This window comes from Phascolarctos cinereus, unplaced genomic scaffold, assembly GCF_003287225.1.
Source record: "Phascolarctos cinereus isolate Bilbo 61053 unplaced genomic scaffold, phaCin_HiC Scaffold_1;HRSCAF=81, whole genome shotgun sequence".
In the NCBI taxonomy this organism is placed as follows: Eukaryota; Metazoa; Chordata; class Mammalia; order Diprotodontia; family Phascolarctidae; genus Phascolarctos; species Phascolarctos cinereus.
Genome location: NW_027555514.1, coordinates 189,235,642 through 189,252,172, shown reverse-complemented (window position 1 = coordinate 189,252,172; position 16,531 = coordinate 189,235,642). Strand labels below are relative to the sequence as shown.

At 40.5% G+C, this 16,531-nt stretch overlaps 1 protein-coding gene and 1 long non-coding RNA gene across 4 annotated transcripts; one reads left to right on the top strand and one right to left on the bottom strand.

Moving 5' to 3' along the window:
• The first annotated feature begins 111 nt into the window (after positions 1-111).
• Positions 112-5,509, top strand: CDKN1B (cyclin dependent kinase inhibitor 1B). 3 transcript variants are annotated; one of them, XM_021001574.2, is made up of 3 exons: positions 117-1,083; positions 1,687-1,817; positions 4,217-5,509. In XM_021001574.2, exons 1-2 carry the CDS (start codon positions 606-608, stop codon positions 1,806-1,808), a joined length of 600 nt encoding a protein of 199 aa, XP_020857233.1. In that variant the 5' UTR covers positions 117-605; the 3' UTR covers positions 1,809-1,817; positions 4,217-5,509. The 3 variants fall into 3 exon arrangements, with proteins under 3 accessions (XP_020857235.1, XP_020857233.1, XP_020857234.1); XM_021001575.2 differs by lacking the exon at positions 4,217-5,509 and adding an exon at positions 3,252-3,816; XM_021001576.2 differs by lacking the exon at positions 1,687-1,817 and having other exon boundaries at positions 112-1,083.
• On the bottom strand, positions 1,870-8,967 carry LOC144457714 (uncharacterized). The gene is made up of 2 exons (XR_013487143.1): positions 8,083-8,967; positions 1,870-2,475 (listed from the first exon to the last, which is right to left on the bottom strand). It is a non-coding gene; the product is annotated as an uncharacterized LOC144457714 (long non-coding RNA).
• Between the last annotated feature and the right edge of the window lie 7,564 nt (positions 8,968-16,531).

Sequence of the window (16,531 nt, the reverse complement as noted above, 5' to 3'; positions counted from 1 at the left end):
CTCCGCGGGGTGGCTCCCGACGCCACAGCCAATGGTTTCTCTTTCTCTGTTTAAATAGATTTGCTATGTCAATCATTTTCTCCTTCTTCAGCCTCCCTTCCACCGCCATATTGGGCAACTAAAAAAAAAGTGCTCGGCTTTTCGGGGTGTCTTTTTATATTCCTTCCCTTCCCCAGTCTCTTTTTACACCACGACTGTTGAGATCAGCCAGGTGTTTTTATTTTGTTCTGTTCTGTTTCCTCCGCGGCTCAGTCTGGGGAACCCACAGGCTCGTACCGGCTTGGTCTTGGACTAGCTTTTCCAATTCCCCCCTCCCCTCCCCTCCCCTTCTCTCCTTTCCCCCCTCCCTCTCCCTCCCTTCGTCCCTCCCTCCCTCTCTCCTTTACACTTGATCTGCTGGGAGACTTTTCTGCTGGCTCTCCCGGGCTTCCCCTTGCCCCCTCCCCCAAACTCAACACTGATCCTAAAGCTTGTGTAATTATTGGTGGTTGTTTGGTTTCCCTTGGCCCCGAACGGGAATCGCGGGACCTATATAAAAGGGGCTACGTGTTCGGATTTTTTTGTTGTTGTCGTTTTTAAAAGTTGAGTGGAGACGAGGGAGGACGATGTCAAACGTGCGTATTTCTGATGGGAGCCCGACCCTGGAGCGGATGGAAGGCAGGCCGGCGGAGTACCCCAAGCCTTCAGCTTGCCGCAACCTCTTTGGCCCAGTGAACCATGAAGATTTAACGCAGGACTTAAAGAAGCATTGCAGGGACATCGAGGAAGACTGCCAGCGCAAGTGGAACTTCGACTTTCGGAATCACAAGCCCTTGGAGGGGAGTTATGAGTGGCAACCTGTGGAGAAAGATAGTTTGCCCGAGTTTTATTTCAGGCCCCCGCGGAACCCCAAAGGGAGATGCCAGAGGCCCGGCCAGGAGAGTGGGGATCTAAACGGAGTGCGCCAAGCGGGGTTTGTTATTGCTTCTCAGGGAATCTCAGAGGACACCCACTTAAGAGATCAAAAGACTGAGGGTGCATCCGAAAGCCAGACGAGTTTGGCAGACCAGTGCACTGAGACGAGGAAACGACCAGCCACGGATGGTAATCGCTCCTTTAAAATTAAAATAAAACAAACCCCTCCCTTGTTTACTCGGTCTGTCTGGGCCACTCCTTGGCTTTACTGGAGGTCCGTCCCCGAAGTTGTGTCTAGAGAACACCAGCTCAGTTCTTGACTTTTCCATCGGTAGCTGAAGCTATTAACCTTATGCACCGGTGCTATCTATCATCTAACTAGTTATCATTTCTTTTGAAGTTAAAGGCTACTAGTTGAGTTTCCTGCCAGTCGGTGTAAAAATTTATCCGTAAACTTAACGTTTAAAACCCACCGCCTCCCTAAAACACCTGTCCCCTCCCCCAGTGTGCTATCATAAGGTGTATGAGTAACCCAAACTATTATCTTGCAGCTAGGATGTTCCTAATTATCCCTGTGATATATCATCCCTCGATAGGTACCGGGGACATGGGAGGAGGTCTTTGTTAATAGCAACAATATTTTCAGGATTTTAAGACAATCGGCGATTGACCCAGGATTGTGGGTGGTGGTAGAATTCCCCCTCTTCCCCTGGCTAACTTTTGTTAGCTAATGCTTTTAATAAAATCTGTTGCTTGTCTTCCCCCCCTCCCCTCCGCAATTTCCCCTGCTAGATGTCTCACCTCAAAACAAAAGAGCCAACATTACTGAAGAAGAGGTTTCAGACACTTCTCCCAATGCTAGTTCAGTGGAGCAGACGCCCAAGAAGCCCAGTCTCAGAAGACATCAAACGTAAACTACTTAGGTGGGTTGCTTAGCTAGGGTTCAGAAATGAAACCAAACTGCACTGCTGGAACTGGTAGTCTCTGCAAGCTCCAACACATTTTATTTATTAGTTTTCTATGGATAAGAAGTTTGCTAGTTTGTTAAGGGTATTTCAGGCCCCCCCCCCCCCAAAAAACATTTTGTGGGATTGAAAGACTAGGTAAGGCATAAGGGAAAGGGTCGTTGGGTTTCATCAAGTTTTCTCCATCAGACAGGTCTTTTCTTTAGACAAGTTAAGCAGTTACTACAGAGTGAAGGGTAGCACCCTGGATGAGGTCTTCTTATCCTGGAGGTAGTTCCTGGTGAAAGGGAGATCATCCTCTTATGAGCCCTCACAAAAACTTGATTGGAAGATGAGATTTTTTTCAGCTCTGAATAAGGGCTGTGGTTGTTCCGTGCCCCAGCAGAGGAGTTTTAAGGTTTTATCATTTTTCAGTGGTTTCAAATAAAGGCATTGTGTGGACCCAGAGGGAAGAAGGGGAAAGAAATGGTTTCATCTTTTCATTTGAGAATAAACGGAGCTCCAGTGATTCGAAGAAGAGGTTAGAAATAGGATAAAGTGGCCTGTGGAACTCATTTATTTGGATCCTTCTTGTGTCACACCACTTATGGGTTTTTGGAGGCTGAGGCAAACCTATCTATGCAGAAGAACACACAGAATCATTAAGTTACCCACAAAGTTTTTTCCACAGCTCTGAAGTGCTGCAAAGTAAAAGTTAATGAATTCTGCCCCCCTGTAAGCAATCTGGAACATGTCAGCATGTATATGCAAATTGTGCTAGAGCAACTCACTATTTGGGTATTTGAAGGGGAAAAGGAATAATTAATATCAGGGCTAGCTAAGGCTGTGTCTACCTGCTCTAGGGAAGTGGAGATTTGCAATAATCTGGTCCAGGGACTTGGAGATTTGCTATAATCTGCTGAATCTGATCAATTCAGATAGATAGATGGAATAATTCAGTCCCCAAAGCTCTTATTTTAGGGGGCCTTAATTAATTCTTCAGGCCAGCTAATTCTACTAGTTGTCGAAAATTGCTTAAGAGTAGAAACTGAGTCTCATTCCTCCCTATATTCTTTACCATTGGTTGCCACATGGTAGGTGAACAATAAACATTTATTGAATGCCGATTGAATCTGTACAATATAGAGATATAGGACACTAAAATTGGGGGGAGGTGGTGTTTTTTTTATTTCTTAACCTCGAAAGTCATTCCACTTTTTTTACATAAATTAAACGTATATAACCTCTGCACAATACAAAATGCCCACTTGCAGGGCTTGTTGAAAAATGGTTTTATAGAACCTCTCTATATAGTGGAGGAAACTGGATGAAAATTAATGACTACTAATTCACCTGAAGATGTCAATACCTACAGTGCTGCCAAGTCTCTTTTCATGTGTTTTTATGTTTCAGACCCTGATAAATTTTTGGTCTTGTCTTATTCAACCAAGCAGGATTTCTCAAACTCAAAGACTCTTTAGAAATGTTAACTCGGGACACTGGCAACTTCAAACAAACAAACAAAGCAGCTGTACACTTACATCCATCACAAGAAACAAGGATGAACTTTAAAACATTTTACCGTATTAGCTTAAGAGACAGCCATAAAATATTGCCCAGGGTCACATTCAGCTGAATGAAGTAGCTTGAAGAGCTGCAACTGTATTTTCATACAGCTTACCTATACCACATACATTTTGCATCTTATTAATTTTTTTTGTACTGATCATTTAACCATGTGAACAATTCCCAGTGTTCTCCTCCACCAGTGTAAATCAGCAGCTTATCTCTGTAACTTACAGTCTTTAAAAAAAAAAAGCTGCCTGGGGCACTGAGACTTTCAATGACTTACAAATCAAAACTTAAATCCTGGTCTCCACCAGGATTAAATCTCTTGGACTCCAAGGCCCATTATGCTATGCTTTCTCTCATTTTATTCTTATGCATTTTTCAAATAAAGGTGAGTTGTTGGGTTGGTTTTTTTTTTTACCCTTATAATTTGTTTTGTCCTTCTGTATCTCTCCTTTTCTTCCCTATCATCCATGTAGATTCCCTATAATTCCAGATTCCTTCATAGTATGGAGTGGTGGTAGGATAAGCTATACAATTAAGCTAAGCTGAATTAGCTTTGCTACTTAAAGTCTTTACAGATCTCAGTTTGGAAGAATGAATGACTAGAGAGAAGACCTCATCTATCTGTCATTATTAGCCTTCTACATTTAGCCTGTGTATATAATCCACCCACTTCACAAGCCACTGAGCAAGCAAGACAGTGAGAAAATAATTTTTAACAACTGTAGTGATTTACTTTGCTGCTGTTACAATTAGTTGTGTCAATGCCTTTAATGCACTTTCCTTCCTAATCTTTTGTTTTGCAGAATTAAGAATGTGTCCTTGTTCATTGGATATACCAGAGCCTGATGAAACAAGGAAGATATAAATTAAATTTTAAGAATACATATCGATGACTTCATGGAAAGGATCTCCTGTTTAAGCACTGAAAAGCAACAACACAACACTAAAATGATAGGCACTCTTAAAAGATGTGCCTCTAAAAGCATTGGATGTAGCATCATGCAATTAGGTTTTTCCTTATTTGCTTCATTGTACTACCTGTGTATATAGTTTTTATCTTTTATGTAGCACATAAACTTTGGGAAAGGGGGGAGGCAGGCGGGTGGGCTAAGATATGAAGAAAATAGAAAACTTGCTTCAAATTATATCGCAAGAATATAAATGTATGACTTGCATGAAAAGAAGCAACTTGGGGTTGGGGGTGGTGGTTAAGCTTTTCCTTTAAAGATGTAATATCCCTTTCAGTGAGATTTGATATTTCTTTTTTAAAAGTTGCAACAATTAAAACAGTCAACAGCTGATTACCATTTATTATATTACACTTATTAAGAATCTGGAGCTCTGTTGTGTCCATTATGTCAGAGCAAAAGCTCTTTTAAAAGGAGGGTTATAAAAGGGAAACCTCTTCAAAGTGAAGTAATTATCCAGTTAATTAAGGCTTAAGCAAACAATCCACATAATTCGGGCAAAAAACAAAATTGACTATGAGTTCTGAATGATCAGAATTGGCAATCTGTATTCATCAGATAAGCCAGAAAATTGTCCACACATTCCCTTGTTTTGTGCTTGTAAACATGGCCTAAATAATGCTCTCTGGGTATTTAAAAAAAAAATCTTGAGATTCAAAGTAAAAGAAAATGGAATGCTTTTTTAATTTAAAATTTCTTATTCTGTCTTGGCTGTTTTACCCAGAGGAATGTGATGTGTTTGATGGAAGGTGAGAACAGATCGGAACAGTTGCTGGTGGAAGAGGGAAATGGATACTGCATCTTTAAATAGTATTTCTACATTGCTGTATGTGTATGAAACATTTTAAAGTGTACCTGTGTACATAACTGTAAAGACACTGAGAAAATTATACTAACTTATTTATGTTTAAAAGATTTTTTTTTAAATCTAGACGATATAAAAGCCAAAGTGGCATGTTTTTTGCATTTGTAAATGCTCTATTGGGTAGGCTTTAGGGATTTTTTTTCTTCTGTTAAATAATGTGGCTGTGCTTAAAGTATTGCCTACTGAGCCAAGTATAACTTTTTTGTAATGTGTAATTGTTCCCTATCAAGCAATCAATAAATAAAACTGCCATAGCTATTAAATGAGTTGTACTGATGTGGCTGTTCCTTGAAGCCATTACACCTGGTACTTCGAAGTGGCTTTAATATCGACACACACCATGAATTTGGCAAAGGATCCTAAAAGTATAGGCCTAAATTTGAGTGAGTGCTATGCTGGTCAGAATATACTTGTTTTAATTCTCCATTTAGTTTGAGGGATCATGCAATTTTTAGAGCTTGAAAAAACACCTTAGAGGTCACATGGTCCAATATTTATTTTGCAGACCAGGAAGTAGGCCCAGAGAAGTGATTTGCCCAAGGTCATACAGGTACTAAAGTATGAGAACCAAGATTTTTACCCAGGGCCCCTAATGACAAATCCAGTGCTCTTTCCACATTACCACATGGCCAGGATCTCTGAAATGAAATAACCAAGCTCCTGGAATTGTTTAAAAGAACAAATATACCTCAACGATTCTGCTCCAAGGGGTGTGGTAATCTTGTATAAATGAGGTACAGGAATGTTAGTGTGTAGACTTGATGACATCTATTTTGGCTAATCAGAGATGTAGGGTACAAGACATTGATCCAGTAATAGAAAGTTCTTCCTTGGAAATCAGGTAATAATCTGAATATTATTAATGTTTTACCATGTGATTCATATCTTGCCCATTTTTTTCATATTACTTTAAAAGTTTAACTACCACCACAAATACAATGTTTTGATCAATATCCCTCTTTTTTCATCCCTTCCCCATTAATAGAAGTGAAATACATTCTGAAAACACTTACTTGACTGCAGTAATTAGAATTTAACTCACCAAACATTAAGTGCCTACTTATTATGCAGAAATAAGACCTGGATTCAATTTGGGTCTCTGATGCTAGCTTTGTGACCCCAGAAGAGCTTTGAGACAACTCTCTAGGCCTCATCAACTAAATTCTTGTTGGTGTGAGGGAGTGAGGGAGTCATAACTCTTTTTCATATCAGCCCAAGGACAAGGCACTGTGTTAGGTGTTCAATTTAACCCAAGAGAAAAGGGGCTTGGTCTTATAGGAAAGATTTATGCTAAATATTTGGAAGGCCTTCCTTGGGAGTAAGAGACAAGAAAATACAATATTTTGATGGAGATTGTATAATTACCTTCTCTAGAGATTAAGAAAAAAAATTACAATCTTCCTCCACTGAATGATCTCTTAGGTATAGCTTTTCTTAAGAGATGTCCTCTCAAAGAGGACATTCCAACTTATGATTGGGTTTATTACCCAGGAAGATTTTAATTGCAAATCCATGGAAAAATTTTGCATTGTTCCCCTTTCTTCGTCAGTTGTTCCATTGATCACTATTATGAAGAAACAAGAATCAAAGCATTGGAATTGATCAGGCGATTCAAATACTTCACTAATCATCTCTAGGCCTCAGTTGCCTCATCTGTAAAATGAAGGGAATGGACTAGATCTCTAAAGCCTCTTCAAGCTTTAAAATTCTAGCCCTCTATGAACAAAACTGTCAACAGCAGGTAATTCCCCATCCTTCCTCTCCTTTTTATTTACACCACTACCTAGAGACTTGAATGTTAATCCCCATTTAAAGTTTTCAAAGCCCTTAAAAATTAGTGTGTATTATTCTTTCCTGAGATTTTAATTATGGCTTAAGGGAAAATAGAAAATTGTTCATTTTATTTAAAAAAAATTCTTCTTCTTGGAAGAATCTAGTTTTTTTATTCTTAATTTTGATCCCATTAATGGACTACATAAGAATCTGCTCAGACTGTTCCCCTTTTCCCTTCTGGCCAGCCAAATCCTCATCATCCTTCAAGGCCCAATTCAAGTTCCACAGTACTCCATTCCTGGAACACTGTGCTAGCCACCTCTCCCTGTTTCGAACCATTTTCCTTATTTTTAACAAGTAAGAGATAACCTCCATTCCTCATAACACAATTCAGTGCTGAGCCCAGAAAAGGTAATAAATTAAAACTTTAATACAAGTACTGAGGTTTTCTGAACTGGGACAAGATTCTTATTTCTTAAATTAGCAGAGAATTCTGCACAATACATAAAACATTGTTGATAATTAAACTACTGTAAAATACACCAAAGCATTTTAGGACTGGAAAGGGCCTTAGCATCTAGTCCAACAATGTCATTTTATAAATGAGAAAACTGAGGCCCAGAGAGGTGGAATAATTGTCCATGGTCACATCTTTAGTTAGTGGCAAAATAAGAACTCGAAAGTCCTGTAGCATAATTAAAATAAAATTCCATTTAGGTGAACCGATTAGGCCCCTAGAAAAAACACCATTCCCTGCTACTGACATAGTATGGATCATTAGATAGTGAAGTTGACCTGTGAGATGATACAACTTTTTATTTGAAAGAAAAATCCTTTAGTTTAGAAATATATATGTGTATATACATTTAAAAATCTTAATTCAAACACAACTGAAAAAAAAATGTAAAACATCATTTCCCATACCAAATAGAACATATTTATATTTGGCATTATATTCTTCAAAGTAAGCAACAATAATTTAAAATTTAAAATCACAATTTAAACTTTAACCTCATATATAATTGCTTGTCAACTCGAAAATTGATATTTACATTTTAGGTACCTTATTTTGCTGAGGAATCCCGTAGTATGCTTCAGAACTCTTGCCTCCACTTAAATAAAAGACGGCTTATCCAAGAATGTCTAACTATCAAACAGTAAGGTTTTAAAAAATTCTACCAGGTCTGTTTGCTACCAGCTCTTAGGAGGAGTGGTGGCGCGAGAAAGGAAGGGGAGAGGAGTTTGCAGTAGTGTCCTCTCTAAGTATCCAAGTTCTTGCGTCGACAAGCCACATAACTCGAAGATTTGGGGGTGACCAATCGAAGAAAAATGGGTGCTAGCTGTGCCAGTCAAATTTACTGGAACATAGCGCCAAGAGCAACTACAACTGCTTCCCCTTTACGCGCCTGTACCAAGAATTCGAATTTAAAATCCGCCCGGCCGGCTAACTGTCGGCTGCTTTTCCCCGGGCTGCAGTAAGTAACCCGCGAGCGACCTCCCCGGAGCCCGCTGCGGACATCGCTCGGGTCAGTGGTGGCTGACATCTTTTCTTTCCCTACAGCGATACTGGTCACTATTACATTCGACTCTTATAACTGGTCATCCCTAAGGTACGGAGGACTGCCAATAGAACGTAGTAGGTACGGCAAATTGACTGGGCGGGTGACAACAGAAAATCACTCTTTTAGCCGAGCGCTCCTCCAGCCAACTGGCCTGGTGCCCCTCTCGAACCCTAGTCTCCCTCTCCCCCTGCGTATTTATTGCTTCCAGGGACTGAGAGCTGGAAGGCGAGCCTCGCCATAAGTCCACTAGAAAGGCCAAGGAAATAAAACCTTGCCGTCGTCTGTAGATGCTTTGGGGGTTTATATTGTTCTCTTAGAAACACCCCCTGCCCAGCTCTTCTCTGGACATAAGAAACAAGATACAACTTTCATGGCCCGAACTTAAAACCAGCAAAAACTCCCACCTCCCCCACCCTCCCCACCCAAGGTTATGCACAGAGAATCTCTAAGAATGAACCGATCTTCTAGGGCAGGCTGCTTACTCCCACCCCTCATCCCGGGCTCCAATGATCCTTAGCCCGCGCATTTCGAAAGGATTTAAAGCTCGCTCAGCTCGTAGGAGGACACGGGGAGAAAACGCCGCTCTCAGACGGGAAAAGAAGCGATTATTTGCTGTAGAACCCCACAGAAAGGGAATGGGGAGATAAATTGGGAGGAAACCATGACGGGGGGGCACTTGGAAGGCTTAGGTACCCTCTGGCCAGGATGCGCCCACGGCTTAACCCTCCCAGAAATTAACATTCCGGACAACCGAGGGAAGTCTTCATTGCGCAGTCGTTCCTGGTTTTTATTTGCAGTCTGTCTCCTTAAACCTCTGTGTCTCAAAAGATGAAAAATAAATATTTCTTTAGGGTGAACAATTAACTTTTAAAAGAATGAATTTAAACAAAATTAAAGGCAGCCATATGATCCACCTGAACCACGCCCTGTCTCGGGCCAACTGGCAAAAAAAAAAAGAAAAAAGAAAAAGTCTTCCCAGGGGAGTGGGGGAAAACAAAGAACCCCTCTCCTCCAAGTCCCGAGGACCCTAGGGGTGAATTTGGTAATCGGGTAAGGACCCTTTTTACAGATGCCATGCAAGTGCCAGAAGGAGGACCAGTGACTCTGGGATCTCCAGGCCAATCGGGCAGTGAGAAGGGGGCATTAATATGTACGTCTGTGTACACGGCCCTATATATTAATAATGTGCGTGTGTACAAATGTGTGTACACGTAGGAATTAGTGCAAAAAAGTCGCCGGAGGTTCGAAGTCTTTCCACGAGTCTCAAAAGAAATGCAAATAAAAGGCAAGGGAAAAATAACTCCGAGCAAACGCACCCAAAGATTGCATCATTGTAACCTCTCCACCTCGGGAAAGTGTAGCAACTATCATGGCGCTGGGTTGGGGATGAGTCCTTCTTGCTTTTCCTTCTTTTCCTTAAAAAAAAAAAGCCCCAGAAACCAGTCTCCTCCGGCCGTTTTGCAAAACTTTTTTTTTCTTTTTTGCTTACAAACGCTCTTTTTGGCGGGGCGGGGTGGGGTGCTGGTGCTTCGGGTAGGGAGGAGGGAAGAAGGGGGGGTGTGGTTATTTATTTTTCTCGGTTCTCCTTCCCCGTACCACGGTGGTGCTAGTGAACTCGATCGGCATTGGCTGATTTCAGTGACCCCCGGCGCAGCGTACATTTTCAGATTTAAGGTGGATTCGCGAGACATTGCAACCTGGGTTGAAGCCTTTCTGAGTCCCTGCAATATAAGAAAAAAACCCTAATTCTGTGGCCGTGTTTTAGCCTTCCCCTCCCCAAGTTCCCCTTTCCCTACGAGTTTCTCTCTTCCTCCTACCACTTACCACCTTCTCCCTTATTGGCCATTTGTTGCAGTTTGAATTTTCTAATTTTTTTTTTTGGTGGGGAGGGTGGGTATAGTAAGTACATTAGGAGACTGTAATGTACCGAGAGCATGCGACGACAGCGACGTCAGCAGCCTGATATCTATAGGGTGTTTGCGTGGTGGTTTTGAGGAAGTAGGCGGAGGCAGAGTCGAAGCTTCCTGTCTGAATTTCTCGTTTTCCAAAATGTGGTTGATAATGAGTGGGGGAGGGTACGCGAATGTAATGATAGAACGCACGAGAAAACTGAGCCGAGATGTAGTGTAATAGAGTTCACAAATGCGGCAGGAGCTCCCTGGGAGTTGAGTCAAGCTATATGTAGCATATTCCAAAATCTTGGACATGAATGCATCAATGCTCCCATTTCTTCTTCCATCCCTTCATTAAATCAGAGGGTTTATAACTGGAAGGGAGCCTGGAGGTCGTCTTGTCCAACACCACCTTTCCCCCTTCATTTTAACAGAAAGGGAAAACTGAGGCCAAAGACACAAAATTAGTTGCCAAAGGTGACGAGTTATAACAGGTTAGGGATTCCGAATCGCCTCCAAATTTCAAATTTTTTTCTAATTCAATTTAATCCTACAAGCACTGGTTAAGAACTTGCTATATACAAGGTAGTATGTGAGACTGTGACGATACAGACTTCAAGAAATGTACAGGAAAATGGAAGGATCCAAAATCAACCCTCCCCAACTACCCCCTAGCCCCTCACCCCTCCGGCACAGCGTCTGACAAATGGTAGATGCTTAAATTCTTGTTGATCAGTCCATTGAATTTATACACGAAGTAATGGGGGGAAGGGTTAGGAGTGAGGGACAGAGCACTTGACCTGTTTTTTGAAGGGAGCTAAAGATACAAGAGGTGGAAGTGAAAAGGGAACCCATCCCAGGCATTCGAGGTAGCCTATATCAAGATACTGATGGGGCTAAGGGGGAGGGTGATGGGGGGTGACAACGAAATATTTAGTTTGTGGAACAGCAGAAAGGCCAATTTGTCTGAAAAATATAATATTAGGGGTAGTAATGTGAAATAAGTGTGGAAAGGTAGAATGGACCTAGATTGTGAATAGCTATAAATGCCATCCAAAGGAGTAGGTATCTTATATTAGAGGCGATAGAGAAGTTGAGAAAATTGTCAAGCAGAAGAGAGTGACTTGGTCAAGTTTGTGCTTTAGAAATACCAATTTGGAAGCTATATGGAAGGCAGATTGGAGAAGAGATAGACTGGAGGTAGGGAGACCTATTAGGAGTCTATTTCAGTAGTTGAGGGATAATGAGGCAGATGATGCCTACATAAATGAAGAGGACAGATGAAACATGCTGTGGTGGTAGAATTGACAAAACCTGGCAACTGATTAGATTAGAAGGATGAGGGAGAAGTAAAGAATGAGTCAGAAGTTTTGAATCAGAATGATTGGAAGGGTGTTAATGTCCTTAACAAGAAGAGGGAAGTTGGGGTAAGGAACAGGTATTGAGGGAAAGATAATAAGCTCTGTTTTGGACATATGGAATTATGAGACATCTAGGTGTAAGAGCCCAGAGAGCAGTTAGTAGCATGAAACTGAAACTTGGGAGAGAAATGAGGCCTAGATATATGTAGATTTGGGAGTTATCTGCAAGGAAATAATATTTGAAACCCTGGGAACTGATGAGATCACTAAGAGAGAGAGAATAGAGAGAAAGAAAAGGGTCTGAGGTGCACTCATATTTAGGGAAAGGACATGGATAATGACCCTGCAAAAGACACTAAGGAGTAAAGTCAGACAGGTAGGAGGAGGAAGAGAGAGTAGTGTTACAAAAGTTGACCAAGTGAGGAGTAACTAGGAAGTTACTAGTGTGAGTTCTTTTTTCTACTTTTTGATTACAGTTAGGTCAAAAGGTTAGAGACTGACAGAAGGCCATTGGATTTGGCATTTAAGAGATAATAATAATTAGCATTTATATTAGCACTTTCTACTGTATAGATATTATCTCATTTAGTCCTCAAAATAACCCTGTGAGAAAGGTGCTATTATTATGACTATTTTACAGATGAGGAAACTGAGACTCAGAAAGGTTAAGCAAAGTGCCCAGCATCACAAAGCTAAGTAAATATCTGAGCAGGACTTGAACGTAACCTCTGGTAACATTGAAGAAAGCAGTTTCAGTTGAGCGGTCAAATCACAAACTAGTTTGCAAGGAGGTGAGAAATTTGTGGGAAGTAGAAAAGTGGAAGCAATGGGGGCAGGCAGTTTTTCTGGGAATTTGCCTTTTCCTTTGTCTGGAGTACAGAGGAGGTAGAGGGATTTTTCTTGCACTGCTCTTTTTGGCTATATAGCAGATCAACATGACAAATAAGAGACACTGAGCTCCTCAGGCAGCAACTTGGGAGGAAGTTAGGCTTGGCAGTCAGGAGGAATACAGCTGCAGAGAAGAATAGGTCCAGGGGGTCCAGTTGAATGATGCTGTATCAGAGATGTTACTCTAGGGAGAGCTGCATAAAGGCACCAAGAAAAGAGAAAGGACATCGCTATCCTAAAGTGCTAGAGGTGTGAGTGGCTTTCACTATATGTATTCTTTGTATATGTTCCTCTCTACTATTGTACTTTTGTGTATTTGCCCATTCCTCCAACTGACGTAGCATGTATTTGTGGGAGAGTACACTCCAGGTTTGTGAAGGAGGTGTTCTTCTACTACTTCATACAAAGCCATTTTAATAAATGCTTTTGTTAATTGTGTCAACTGGCTGACTCTTAAAGATGAATGCACCAGTAGGGGTACCCATAAAGTACCTTGACCTTGGGATTATCTAATGTTGGGGCATCTAACCATCTAGTTTGTGTTGGGGTTAGCTTCAGAAAGGTGACATTCTGGTTGAGAAATACTTAATGTAATCCTAATTTATATAGTTCTTTCCACAGAGACTGTGGATATCATCTATCTATCTATATCTATATATGTATACATATATATGTATACATATATATGTATGTATATATGCCACAGAGCTAGTTGACTAATCAACAAGAGTAGTGTTACAATTTTAGTAATTTATGAGGTAAGTGAGGCATTGTGATATACTGGATAGAGAACTGACCTTGGAGTGAAAAAGACCTGAGTTTATGTCACACTTATGCCACATACTGGAGTGTGGGGGAGGGGTGGGGCTAGGCCCGTAATCCTTTCCTAATACTTAGGGATTAGCTTTCCCCCCAAAAGTGGGCAAAGATGGCTTTAGAATCTAATTGGCCCTGCTTTTTGATGCAACTTCCTGATATCCTAAAGTATAAAAAGTGGGTAGTTGGCAGCAGTCAAGGCCTCTGTGACTTGATGGATTTCTGAAGACCACATAAGTCACTATGTCCTCTACCATATCATGCCCTGATGACTAGATGAGTTTCCATATGAAGATGAGCTGAGCCTTGTCCGTGTCCACTGTATCCTTTGTTGTGTTAAGATATATTAAGCCTTCTTTTTTAAAAATTAATTTATTTTGATTTATCAACAATCACTTCCATAAGCTTTTGAGTTTCAAATTTTTCTCCCCCTCTCTCTTCCCCTCCCTCCCCAAGACAGCACATAATCTGATATAGGTGTTACCTATACATTCCTATTAAACATATTTTCACATTAGTCATGTTGTAGGGAAGAATTAGAACCAATAAGAGAAACCACAAGAAAGAGAAAATAAAACAGAAGAAAAAAAAAAGCAAATAGTATGCTTTGATCTGCACTCAAACTCCATAGTTCTTTCTTTGGATGTGGATAGCATTTTCTATCATGAGACTTTTGGAGATGTCTTGGATCCTTGCATTGCTGAGAAGGGCTAAGTCTATCAAAGTTAGTCATCTCACAACGTGGCTGTTACTGTGTACAAAGTTCTTCCGGTTCTGCTCACTTCACTCGGCATCAGTCCATATAACTCTTACCAGGTTTTTATGGCGGATGCCTGCTCATCATTTCTTATAGCACAATAGTTTTTCATTAAATTCATACACCACAACTTGTTCAGCCGTTCCCCAATTGATGGGCATTGCTTTGATTTACAATTCTTTGCCACCACAAAAAGAGCTGCTATAAGTATTTTTGTACATGTGGGTCCTTTTCCCATTTGTATGATCTCTTTGGAATACAGACCTAGAAGTTTAAGCTTCCTTTTGTTGACTTGTTGACTTTTGAATATTTCATTTTGTACCAAAACTGAACCTGAACTAAGAGTCTGCTAACATGCAGAGCTACTTCCAAATCTCTGTTGCATTTTAGGAAATGTAATGAGGCTGGGGGGTGGGGAAGGGAGAGAAATTTCTTCCTCTTCTTTTTTTTCTTCTACCTCAATGGAAGTCCAGGGGAGAGCTGGTGTTGTCTGTGTAGGGCCCATTTCTTATTTCTTCTTATGGTCAACAGAGTGGGTGGCTCTTCCTGGCTCAGTCACCAGTCCCTTTTTTGTTCATCTCCTCAGGCACAGATATACCCAAGGACCAATCAGGAGCTATGTTGAATGAATAAATGAAAATGCATTTATTAAATGCTTCATATGTACAAATCATTGTACAAAGCATGGGGGATACATACAATAATGAAAGTAGTCCTTACTCTTGAGGAGCTTACATTTTAATGGAGGAGACAACATGGAAAGACCGAGCAGATAAACAGAGATTGAAGATTAGAGTAAACAAGGTCCCAGAGGAAATGAGAAGGAAGAGAATCAAGGGCACAAGTTGGCCTTGGGGTAAGGGAAAATAAGCATTTATTAAATGCTTAATATGCCAAGTATTTTTTTTTTTTGGATTTTTACATATCAGGTTTTCTTTTTTTTTAAATTTAATATAAATTTATTTATTTTTAGTTTTCAATATTTACTTCCACAAGATTTTGAGTTCCTAATTTTCACCCCATCTCACTCCTCCCCCCACCCCAAGATGGCATGCATTCTGAATACCCCTTCCCCTAGTTTGCCTTCTCTTCTATCTCTCCCCCCCCCTTCTCTTATCCCCTTCCCCTTCTATTTTCCTATAGGGCAGGATAGACTTCTGTACCCTATTTCCTATATTTCTTATTTCCCAGTTGCATGTGAAAACATTTTTTTAAAATATGTGTTTTTAAAACTTTGGGTTCCAAATTTTCTCCCTTCTTCCCTCCCCACCCACCCTCACTGAAAAGGCAAGCAACTCAGTATAGGTTATGCACGTGCAATTATGCAAAACAGTTCCACAGTAGGCATGTTGTGAAAAACTAACTCTATTTCCCTTAATCCTATCCTGCCTTGCCCCCATTTATTCTATTCTTTCTTTTGACCCTGTCCCTCCTCAGAAGTATTTGCTTCTGATTACCCCCTTTCCCAATCTGCCCTCCTCTCTATCATCCCCCTGCTCTCTTATCCCCTTCCCCCTATTTTCCTGTAGGGTAAGACAGATTTCCATACCCAATTGAATGTGTATGTTATTCCCTCCTTAAGCCAAATCCTATGAGAATAAGATTCATTCATTCCCTCTCACCTTCCCCTGTTTCCCCTCCACTGTAAGAGCCTTTCTTTTCTTTTTTTTTTTTGTGTGAGATAATTTACTCTGTTCTACCTCTCCCTTTCTTCTTCTCCTCGTATAATCCTCTCTCATCCCTTAATTTTATTCTCCTGGTATGACCCTTTAATCTTCAACTCACCCTGTGCCATCTATCTATCTATCTATCTATCTATCTATCTATCTATCTATCTATCTATCTATCTATCTGTCTGTCTGTCTGTCTATCTATACATACATACATACATACATACATATAATTTTCCCCCCTCCAATTACCCTAATACTGACAAAGGTCTCATGAGTTATAAATATCAGATTTCCATGCAGGAATGTAAACAGTTCAACCTTATTAAGTCTCTTATGATTTCTCTTTCCTGTTTACCTCTTCATGTTCCACTTGAGTCTTGTATTTGAAAGTCAAATTTTCTATTCAGCTCTGGTCTTTTCATCAAGAATGCTTGAAAGTCCTCTATTTCACTGAATGACCATTTTTACCCCTGAAGGATTATACTCAGTTTTGCTGAGTAGGTGACTAATATGCCAAGTATTAAGCACTTTACAGATAATCTCATTTAATCTTCATAGCAACC